This window comes from Oculina patagonica, chromosome 1 (assembly GCF_052425735.1).
Source record: "Oculina patagonica isolate OP01 chromosome 1, crgOcupat, whole genome shotgun sequence".
Classification (NCBI taxonomy): Eukaryota; Metazoa; Cnidaria; class Anthozoa; order Scleractinia; family Oculinidae; genus Oculina; species Oculina patagonica.
This window is the reverse complement of record NC_135758.1, coordinates 34,714,119-34,725,784: the sequence shown is the minus strand read 5'-3', so window position 1 is coordinate 34,725,784 and position 11,666 is coordinate 34,714,119. Positions and strand designations below refer to the sequence as shown.

The 11,666-nt window shown below is 39.2% G+C and overlaps 1 protein-coding gene across 1 annotated transcript; it reads left to right on the top strand.

The window, feature by feature from the left end:
- The first annotated feature begins 4,906 nt into the window (after nt 1-4,906).
- Nucleotides 4,907-11,270, top strand: LOC144666099 (influenza virus NS1A-binding protein homolog B-like). Its single transcript, XM_078527452.1, has 4 exons — nt 4,907-5,222; nt 5,895-6,545; nt 8,156-8,612; nt 9,390-11,270. The coding sequence occupies exons 1-4, from the start codon at nt 5,202-5,204 to the stop codon at nt 10,235-10,237; spliced, it is 1,977 nt and encodes a 658-aa protein (XP_078383578.1). The 5' UTR covers nt 4,907-5,201; the 3' UTR covers nt 10,238-11,270.
- The last annotated feature ends 396 nt before the right edge of the window (nt 11,271-11,666 follow it).

Below are 11,666 nucleotides of genomic sequence, written 5' to 3'. Positions count from 1 at the left end.
CTGCTTAGGATCAGTTCGTGACCCAACACCTGTGTTTGTGGCTAATTAAACAAATCTGTACCCTGCATGATGGTTGGGCGTACATAGAAAACTTGGAGGATGCCTAAGCATGCTTTCTCTTATCAAGCTTTACTAGGAGAACCTCTACAGCTGATGTAATTTAGCATTGTACTGCATGGTACCATGCTTATTAGTCGGTAATGTATGACTCACAGATGTTATGCTGACATAAAATGATTACAGGTCCTATTGGCATGTCCTGTAGCAAAGCAGAGGAGTGTTATGGAGCCAATTTCTTGGAATTCTACCATATTCAAAGCAATTACCAATGTTATAAGAGTCTTTGGCTAAGAATGGCTCAGATAGTGGGAGTTGCTTTCCTCTGTAGTGTAGTGTTTATCACATGTACCTTACCAGGAGGGGTCGAGGATAAGCTGCTTAGTAAGAAAGAAGGAAAGCTGTTGAGTCTTTTGACCTTATTAATATTAACCAGGATTCACTATCAGAAAACAAGGCTGAAAGGACATACAAGGTAACAGGGCTCAACATTTACACTCGCAAACTTGGTTTTCGAATTTTGTGGGCCAAAAATAAATCCACTAGCAAGCATTTGTGAGTGGAGATTTTACCATAACAATATTATTGTAAATGAAAAACAGGAAAATCTAGAAAAGAGACAATATCCACACATGCACCAGCAGTATCTGCACACTTGTTATTGTTGGTCACTGAATGCTCATCAGTCTATGTAAAAAGTGTTACTGATATAATATTGCACAATATTTAAGAGACTTTGAATTACTTCTTTGTCCGTGTTAAAGTCAATTTTTAATTAATTTAATAAAAAGAAAAATACTAAAAATTAAATCTATCCATGAACCTGAAGTAGCCCTGTAGCTCCCCCCCTTCAAATTTCACTATTCATCTTGATCTGCAGCCCCCTTGCACCCCCCCCCCTCCCCTTCAAATTTCACTGTTCATCTAAGGCCTAATGCTTTCTGTACTGTAGTTACATTTACAGCGAACACTCAAGCCGTACAAAAATCCCAAATGTAGCATAAATAGGCCATTTTACAGTTGTCTGCTCAGTGACCTGGCCTCTGAATGGAAGTGAGGCTGAAGGTCACCTTGTTTTGATACAGACCTCTCTGTTTTTGTTGTGTTAATCACTTTGTTCTGATGCTAACTAGTTTGCATTTACATAATAAAGCAAAGAGGTTTGTATCAATGCAAGGTCACCTCCAGCCTCACTACCATTCAAAGGCCAGGTCACTTGGCAGGCAACTGTAAAATGGACTATTGGCCTAATGTAACTTAAAACTGCATTTGAGCCAAATGCCCCATGAGGCCAATGCTTCTCTCCAGTTTCCATAGTATAGGGTGAAGTGATTAGAAGTATTTCTGATCCCCTTTGATGTACCCCCCCCCCAGCATTTATTCACCCATTTATATTCCAGGGTGGAGAGAAGTACTTTGAGAGTGAAGTGTCTAGCCCAAATAGGCCTAAGTAACCTGGCACAAATTAAATTAAATTTAAAAATTCTCAAACCTGACACGTGGTGGTTTTCAAAAACCGTCTTTTCGTGTTTAAAAAGCTTGAACTGTTTCTCATTCCTAGTCAAAACCAATGTGTCAGAACAGCTAGCATGCAGAGCAGGTTTTTATTTTCATCATTTAACAATTAGCCCATTTGCTGGCTTTGTCTCTTTCTGGAAATCAAATATTTGTGAGTTCCTATCAGGCTCACGGTGAGGATAGTGCCAATGCTCCTTTCTCTCCGCCATGGAAATAATTTCATTCATTTATTTGTAGTACCAGTCAACACCATAGTTGAAAGAAGTTGGGGGCTCAGAAAACAATACTTTAATTTTGAATGTTTGTTGGATATTCAGAAGAACGAAATGAAACTATGCACATACTAGTTAACTACCACTACCACTTGTTGAAAAATTTTATTATTTATCACTGAGCTTAAAATTTACCATCTTTATTATTTACAACACACATGATGATTTCGACATTGCTGATCCTAGCAGTATGCAGGACGCGTGTCACATATCAATCTAGTAAATGGCCCAGCTCACCACGAGTCTCTCGAAGCTCAGTTGGTTAGAGCGCCCAACCGGTATCTTGGAGGCCATGGGTTCGATTCCCGTCGGGGACTCAGAATTTTTCTTTGTCCCATGCTCGTGTCATTGTTGAAAAATTCATCTTCATTATTTAACACTGAGCTTAAAATTTACCATCTTTATTATTTAAAACACTACCACTAGTTAGGTTTAGTTACTTCAATAACGTAACTCCAAACACAAGTTTATTAACACACGCAACCCACAATCCTCCATAGTCCGACACTTTGGCTCCAACGTAGGGCTCACGCTCGAAACGTCAGCTTTTACAAATTCGCTATGGCGGTTAAGTTTGTTTTACCAAAGTTTTTCTTTAGAAACTAATCATTTTTTTCCCAAATGCGTGCGAAAGGAATGTGGAGTTTGTAAATGGTTGATGCCAAGTACGTCCTGCTCACATGTGGACCTACTGAAACCTGGCCACGCCCCTGTGTGGCGTTTGAATAGTTCCCTGCAAAACCTGCGACCTAGTAAATCATATAAAAGTGGTCGTGGTAGCAAAGTCAGGGTCGTAACCAGGTATATTTTTTCATCGCTGATCCCAAATTTTAGCTCTAAATTTTGATTCCTGATCCCCAAAATGTGGCAACATTTGATCCCTGATTCCATTTTGATCCCATGTGATAGGCCGATCCGGACCCATGACTCGTGACCCGGGATCCCGGGTCCATGATCCCGATCCCGAGGCTGTGATCCCGATCCCAAGGCTGTGATCCCTGATCCCATATACCTGGTTACGACCCTGCAAAGTGGATGACAGAAATGGAAAGGGCGTGTTGAAGTTAGTAAGATTGCGAATTTTGAGCACTTTCCGTCTCACGGAGAAGCCAATTGTTCCGGTGAAAAATCAAATGGAACGATCTTTTCCATTGAAAAATTTTCGAAAAAATGGATACCTTCAGAGGTATTCCTCTTTTCTGGTTTTTAACGAACTGCTCGGAATATCACTGTACCAATTTGGTTTGCCCACTACTACCATGCTCCTCGATGAAATACGACAAATAAATGTGGCCCGATTTTTGTGGCGAAAAATTGCTGCACGGTACTGTCATCTAGCAACTTGTTTCGACATAAATCTTTCAACGGTATTTTTTCAAAATTTCAAACCATCTTTAAAATTGGCAGTCACCTTTCTAAGGGACGGACTATTAATTTTTTTTGGACGGGTATGAAAAATATTGAAAAAATTGTTTGCAGGGCATAGAAAGACAATGGAATTTCTAAAAAAAATGTTTGCAGTGGTGCATAAACTAAAAAAAAAGTTTGCAGAGGAAATTTTCAATACCCCCCTCAAAAAAATAATGGTCCTTCCCTTGTGATAAACGTCTCGTGGCAGTCTTCTGTACAAGGCCTAGTGGGTGCAACTTAGCTAATCCAAGACGGAAGCAATACCCAGTAATGTCATTTTTATAAGTTCATGCTTAAAAGAGCTCGATTGTCAGCGCTTCACAACGAAATTTACAGACTAGAAATATTGCAGACCCCTCTTGCCGCTATTGGTGTTAACCGCAGTTGCACTTCGATTCACTCCAGCGCGTAATTTTTTCAAGCACTTCCACTGTTGTAACGTTTTCCTGGCGTAATTAGGATTCCATCAGTTTTGGAAATGTTAAAACCACTAACCAACGTATGAATGTAATTTTTTACCATCCTGCTCAACACTTTATATTTGTGTGCCGGCTTGGAGGATTACAGTGTGAGCCGGCGCGAGTCGTGTGCGGGGCGCGCGCGGGAAGAACGTGACTTCACGCTTCAATGATAAACTCCGCAGAACCGCCTGCTGTGCAACAGTAGATTGACATTCTTGAGCGGTTTTCGTTCTGGTCACGATCTCGCCATGCCTGGAGAAAACAGCTTCGGGTCCAGGGTAACAGATGACCGATCCGTGGATAAAAGTGAACCCTAAAACTCACCGGAGAGAAGATCGCAGGAGTCTCAGCAGTAGTGCAGACTCTAGGTGGGGTTCCACGTGCCCATATTAAATGGTGTCCTTATAAATCACTAGATAGTTTCAAATACTTTCACTTTGATTTTTTTAGTTGGCAAATGCTAGTGCTAATTGACCACCTGAAAAAAGGAAATGTTAATTCATGATGTTTTTTCTTTTCTTTTTCTTTTTTTAGAAAAATCGAAACAGGTTGAAATCAATCGTGAACGTTTTATAAACTTTATCAGGTGAAGACCGCTGAATCAGCTAGAGTGTCCACTAGGGTGTCCATTTTCTATCGTTAATATATGAAAGGGTTACCTTTTCCGCCAAAAATGGTGTATAAAAGGGTAAAGGTTTGTACCTCAGGCTCCGTATAAAATATTTTGAGTACCCCTCCCCCCGGTCCGGGTTTGGGCTAGCTGGTTTGGGCCATATGATTGGCCCTAGCAGAGACCGTAACTGTCGAAACACTCTCCTAGGATTTTATTTCCTTCATCATTTTTCTTTCTCTATGAGTCGTATATTCTAGAACTAAGAACTAGAAACCCTGAGATAAATATGCCGGTGTTTTCTAATTTCGGCATCTATAATGCATTCGTACGTGACTAATGTCACACTGTTTATCGCATTCAATCAAAGTACCAGTCCACAAAAAATTGTTTTGAAAAAAATACATGCATAGATACACATATCGTTCTCGGTTCACTTTTTCATACTGTCACAAAAAAAAATCCTTTGATTTCTTTGACTTGATATAACTCCAACCCTGTAGCTGACCGAGACGATACTTGCGTCACGTATTATTTGTTTGTTATGTCATGGATGTCAAAATTACCGTCAAATTTAGACAAAGGCGCGCGCCGGCGAGAGAAGCCATTGTCTCTGTTAACCAATAGAAATTCGTGACGATAGTGTGCTCGGTTAGATTCTTTCACGTGGTACCAGGTAGAACTGTGTGCTGACAGTCGTCTTTCTGTTTTGTAATCGTTCGAACATCGTCGAATGGTGCTTGTCTTAGTGCTGGGGAGTTTTCACATGCAGGAAAAACTTGCTGTTAGAAGCCTTCACCATTCTACATCGTCATTTGATGAGGCAGCTGTCTAACAGAACGCGAACAGTCATCACTCATTACTGACATCGACATGAAATCAGCACAAATGAAGGCAAGTTTCATCATTTTAAATGTCTATCTTTTCGCTCTTTGGTTTTGTGCTCCATTTTGCTTCCGCTGTTCGACCAGCCAGGCTTAGCTGCGTAAAACAGGACAACGTTTGAAAGCTAGAGACGAATTTCTGAGTGGCATGGTTTCAACCAGTTTATTGGCCTACCGGCGCGAGTCGGAAGAAATTTTACAGTATTACAGTAAAATCTGTAATCTCTGTTTTTTTTTTATGGCAAGCGTTGCCATGACTGACTGACCACCAAGTTATTTACTTTGCCCGATCTTTAAATCAAAAGAGTAATAATAAAAATACTCAGTTTTTTCTCCCAAAATCGTGAGCATACTTTACAAGTGAGTCTTCTTCCTTGCTGTTTACAAGCCTTCGATCTCCTGGCCGGGCCACACAAGCGTACAGTCTACACGTAAGCTCACGAAACAGAGCTTTTTGCAAGAAACGTGGCGTCCTGTCATAGCAGTCACTGAGAAAAGTTTCCGATATTCGTCTCATCAATCGCTTGCCAAACAAAAATTTCATTTCGAAAGTGAATCGAAGCCATTTCACGACTTTTTACAATAATTGCGAAACCATCTTTGTTTACTATATTTTAGCTTCGATATCTTTAAACGAAAGTTCCGTTACTGTAATTTATAAACTGTTTTCTTTTTTTATCAGGACACTGAAGAAATAGACAGGATAAGGAACTTGACGGCTGCTGGGAGGTTGACATTCGAAAATGATCGTCATCTTCGAACAATCTTCGAAGCACTGAACGAGCAGCGAAAGTGCGCGCGCTTTTGCGACGCAATTTTAAAGGCAGGCGAGAGAGAGATCACAGGACACCGCTCTATTTTGGCCGCGGCAATTCCCAAGATCCTAGAAAATCAAATTAGTAATGGGGAATCCGAGGTTACAATCGATTTGGAAGGTTTAGATCCTAATGCTGTTGAAGTGTTGGTGGAATTTGCCTACACAGGCAAGCTCAACGTGCCTGCTGAAGCTGTCTTGACGGTCTTCCATGCCGCCAAAAGTCTTGGCATGAGAGAAGTTCAAGATTTGGCTGAGCAGTTTATCCGCGAGAAAGTTCTTCCCTTGGATTGGATGGCTGTGAGAGCTTTTGCAGAGATGAACGACTGCCCTAATTTGATGTCCGCAGTGGACGAATTCATCGAACAGAACGTCGAGGAAATCTACCACAAAAAGGACTTTTTCCAATTGCCGCGACTTCAGATCGAGCTTGCTGCCACGAATGACCGGCAGAAAGAAACCATCGACTCCGAGAAGCTTTGCAAAGTAGCTATAAGCTGGGCGCATAAACAGTTAGAGGTGAGAAAAATATTTTTAGCTACTTTAAAGACTTCCTTTCACCTGCCGGGTTTCAACATCTCTTCATCATTCATGTTTATCTTGTATCTGGCTCCTGCCAAGTAGCGCAGTCTAGCGAAAAATAGCTTAACGAATGATTTAAATCGTTGACAATCATTTGAACCCAAATGCTACAAAAAATCGGTTTCGTGAAGTTTTTCGGCGTCTTGATGCGCGCAAAATATCAACAACAAATTTTCGCGGGAAACCAGTTTAGCGCCAAATATTGTAATTGATATCAGAGTTGAAGTGCGTGCATAATTTAAGCTAGCTAGGGTCCTTCGATTTGTGGATGTTTTGTTATTTGCTTGATTTTCATATGTCTTTCACTTGCGTGTGTTAACTAGTTCGCGGGCAACTTTGTTGTGGAAATGTGTCCCAGACGGAGACAGAAAATTAGAGAATCTATTGTGTTATGCAAAGAAATAATAAACAAAGAAACTGAAATTGAAAAGGGAGGTCATTTACATGTCGATCTGTTTGTCCCTGGCTGCATTCACTACCTAGCTGTACCGTATTCCTAAATTAGCAGCGTTAGGATCGAATTTTTAGCTTGGTGGAGGGCAATTGTTTCCAAGGATTCAGTTGTTCTTATGTTTATTACAAAGAGAGAGTCTTAAACCATTCACCCTTTTTATTTGCATCATAATAAAGCATTCTATTTTCTCTGTTGTGAACGAGAGTGAAACAGCTTATGGTAGATTTTATTCTCTTTGTTTGTGTTTTTCTGTATTTCTGGAAATCCACCAATGTCACCAATTAAGGCGTATTTCTGTAATATTTTTTATTAATTTTAATGAAGGACAACTTATTACATTGCCCACTTATCAAACAGTGTGCATTCTTTAAATTATTTATGAAATCTTCAGTTTATTTGCTTTCAAACAATTTCTTCAAAAAAGTTATAAATTTTGTAGGATTAATTAAGGAAACAACCCGGCCTCGTCAGAGCTCGGTAATAAGTTGGCAAAGAAGTCCAATTAGACACCTCTTCAGGCGACTTTAAAGCGATATTATACAGGAAATTGTTAATGAGAGTAACTTGATCATAGTTGATTAATTCAACTAATTGTGGTCCCATAATTCTTCCCTGAGGCTGTTTTCAAATAATGTCACCCAACCTTTTGTTTTGTTACCTACGTAATGTCTGATTGATTTAAATTTTGAACTCAAACATCAAATCTACCATAATCCATACCATTGACAGGTCATAACTGCATGGATTACTTTGAATTCCAAGTTGTCATTACATTCACTCATTTCAACAGTGCATTTTGTTGGCTTTGGTAAATATCATATTGGAAAATTAGCATGAATGTAAATAAAAACTCAACCCTTAATTTTCGGACTTAGGTTATTGAATCTATGTGAAATCTACCTCGTTAAGACAATCACATCATTGCATATTGTTTGACAGTGCATTTTCCCTAGGAAAGGTGCTAATAGTCCACTATTGGGAAAACCCCCGTGTGGGCATCAAAGTGACTAAAATACGAGGTTGAATTTTGAATTGTGAAAAAGATAAAAGTTGCTAATCCCTCTGGTTTTGCAACTATCTTCTGTGTTTTCAGGAGGGAAGTATTAACTTGAGAGGATTACTGGAGAAGACCCACATCATGTTCTTGACTGCAGACGATGAATTGAAAGTGTGTACGATGGAAGATCTGGACACTGATGATGAGAAGTCCAAGCTGATTACGACAGAAGCACAACGTGAATACATTCGGTACACCTCGCTAGAACAGTTATCCAAAGCAGAGGCAAACAGCAGCGAGGATGAAGAGGAGTTGATTGTTCTGATTGAAAACAATAACAATAAGAAGAAACATTCCTGGATGACTGAGAAGGATTTCCTGCTGATTGGTGCTGTGCAGACCAGCGAGAGTGGCTGTGCGGGTGTGGCAACTGTTGGAGGGATGTTGGTGGCGATATCGATTCACACACAAGCCCAAACTTGTGCCAATACCTCGGACTCTGGAGAATCAACATCTGGAGAGGAATGGGTACTCATAGCGCCAATGAGTAGAGGTATGTAGTTATGTGTAGATCCACTGGTGATATTTGGTCCTGTGATCTGACACCCACTTTCCATATTACATGCATAGCGGTTATCTTTTTTATATCCATCTTTCGAAATCGTCTTTTGACATATTGTTTGACATGAGCCAATCAAAACTGATGCATTGCAGTTTGTTTCACGTTAGTGGGCTGTGATTGGTGGATTTTGATCGATCTTGATTGTTTAGCATGTCAAAAGATAGAAGTCGAAAGGTAGAGCAAAAAAAAAAAAAAAAAAAAAAAAAAAAAAAAAAAAAAAAAATTCTACACGAAGAAGGAGCCGAAAGGTACTGCTATGGATTTAACACTGAAAGCGGGTGTAAAAAAGTGGTTACACTGACCTTAGAGTCAGAGGTTTTTCATCTATATGTACATGTAGAAACATTGACAATCCTGTGTCCTGAATATTTTTTTATCAAACTTGCACTAACTTTACTGCTTTAGTCATTTGTCCTCAAGGGAAGTTACTTTTTGTTTATTTTGCTTTTGTCACCACCCTCCCATAACACCATTTGGATGGTGGTACTGGTTACTGATCAAGCATGTCAGGGTGAGTTTGCGCATGTCAACAGGGACAAACTTGTGGACTGCTTATAATAAAAAATACAAGGACAATGCTTCTATATCTGGACAAAACAACCTTAATTTTTTTCTAACATTGCTGCTAGAAATGGTCAGTGTATATGAGAGGTCTTGATGGTTAAGCAAGGGCTACATGTTAATGCTTGTATAATCTTTACTCATCAGGTCGCTGTGGTGTGGGAGCAGTTGAGCTTGATGGAAAGCTGTATGCAATTGGTGGCTATGACAGGGGTGACTGTCTGAACACAGTGGAGCAGTACGACCCTCAGGCGAATGAATGGATGCCTGTCACAAGCATGAACTCACACAGGGGTCGACTGGAGTCTGAAATGGTCAATGGCAAGATATATGCCATTGGAGGCTCCAACGGACATACGGAACTGAATACAGTTGAAACTTACGATGAAACTTCAAACATCTGGAATTTTGCTCCGCCCATGTTGCAGTGCCGCTGCAGTTTTGGAACAGGAGTGATTGATGGGCACATCTATGCAGTCGGGGGCTACCAAGGACCCAGAAACCTTAAAAGTGTTGAAGTGTATAGTCCCGAGAAGGAAGAGTGGACAAGAGTCGCGCCCATGAATACAGAAAGGAACAACCTGAGTGTGGAAGCCTTGAACGGCAAGCTTTATGCCATTGGTGGCTACAACGGCTGGACCTGCTTCAATACTGTGGAGTGTTACGACCCTGAAGAAGATCGTTGGTACCTGATTCCACCAATGAAAATTCATCGTCGTGGTGCTGGTGTCGCATCACTTCATGGTAAACTGTATGTGATTGGCGGTTCTGATGGCACTAATTTCCTGAACAGTGTCGAGTGCTATGACCCCGACACAAATGAGTGGAAAGCCGTGGCTAACTTGAACACTCCACGCCATAACGTTGGGACTGTCGTCATTGGAGACCACATTTATGCTGTTGGTGGTTTTGGCGGCACTTCGTTTTTGAAAAGCATTGAATACTATGATGCTAAGAGTGACAAATGGAACTGTTTTGTCAATACAAAACTGTAGGGCGTCAGTTCAGAAGCTTTTGTGTGAATCATGACAGGCCAAGAAGAAAGTGACTTAATTTTGACTGAAAAATAAACTGATTGGCAAGAACAATGACTTATTGTTCATGTTGAGCTTCTAGTGTTATTCAGTAAATATTTATTAGTGGTTTTTATTTGATTCATATGATTTTGTAGTTGATTTTAAAACATGTAAGTAACATTTATGACTACAGATTTAAGTCGTTGCTAAATGGTTACATTGACCCATTCAACATACAGTAATTAAGTTGGCAGTTCTTTAGCAGTGCCCTGTCAATAAGTGGTGTGGCTTGTGAGTTTCATTGAGGGGAATACATTTTAAGTTATTTGAAATTCCTTTCACCAATTGATCCATCACTGATAATGTAAATTTTCTAATATTGATTCCATGTGCATTTTGTAAAAGAGAGAGTTATTTTTTATGAGTAGAAGAGATTCAAGCAAGGACAGCGAATGCCAAGCCATGAGATAAAATTTCTAGAGTGACAGCATTTTGTTAAATTTAAATTTTCCTTGATATATTATTTTTCGTTAATTTTGATGTTCATTTCGAGAGGAATGTGAACGGTGGTATTACTGATAAAGAAAGCAGATGCATGTATAAATAAGTACTGCAGTAACCATCAGCTTTAATTATATACTTTGCCTTCTTTTTATGTTTGCTTTCTTGCTGTAATTTTATGATGCAAGAATTTGTTTTCCAAATGCAATCATTAATTTTTATTGCTTTGTTTGTGCAAAAACAAGAAGTTATAATTCTAAAGTTTATACAAAAGAGACACTTAAACTGAGATTTTTTTTACTAATTTATTGTTCCCAGAAATTATTTATAATAGACAAACCCTTTTGTAAGTTTGCTGCTATAAAAGGAGTGAGGAATTTGATATTTTAAAAGATTTGTTCCAATCTGCTGTGGACTTGTTTGAAGACGACCTTGATCTGAGTGTACTAATGAAATTATTTCATTATTGTAAAGTTTATTAGATGACAGAATTAAATTATTGAAGTGTGAATTGTGATTTCTTTACGCAATTAATCACGCTTGTTGTATTGCTCACATTTTTTTTTAAAAAAAAAATTTTTTTATAAAATAAAATTTTTTTTTCTCCCATTTTTATTACAAAAAAAAAAACACACAAAAAATAAAAAAACTACACAATTCACTCAATGAAAATGAGTTCTGTCCTCAGCAACAAGTTTTTAACAGTGATTTCAGGGTTATTTTTATAAGTTGAGAAGATAATGAATCTGTTAGAAAACCATCCATGGAGACCCAGGCGCAGTAAGTCTGGCGAAATGAAGTAAACCTGGCGAAAACTCATTGTGGTGAAAGTTTTTAAGAAGGGCTGAATAAGCCCCTTTTGACCGAGTCTCTCCAGACCATTTCCAAACAGATTTGCGAATGCAGA

What these genes read in the sequence shown, in the direction of transcription:
- LOC144666099 (XM_078527452.1), top strand. Translation starts at nt 5,202, where the DNA reads ATGAAATCAGCACAAATGAAG. An exon ending in GGGCGCATAAACAGTTAGAG is followed by an intron (nt 6,546 to 8,155) that starts GTGAGAAAAATA and finishes CTGTGTTTTCAG; the next exon opens with GAGGGAAGTATTAACTTGAG. An exon ending in CATAGCGCCAATGAGTAGAG is followed by an intron (nt 8,613 to 9,389) that starts GTATGTAGTTAT and finishes TTTACTCATCAG; the next exon opens with GTCGCTGTGGTGTGGGAGCA.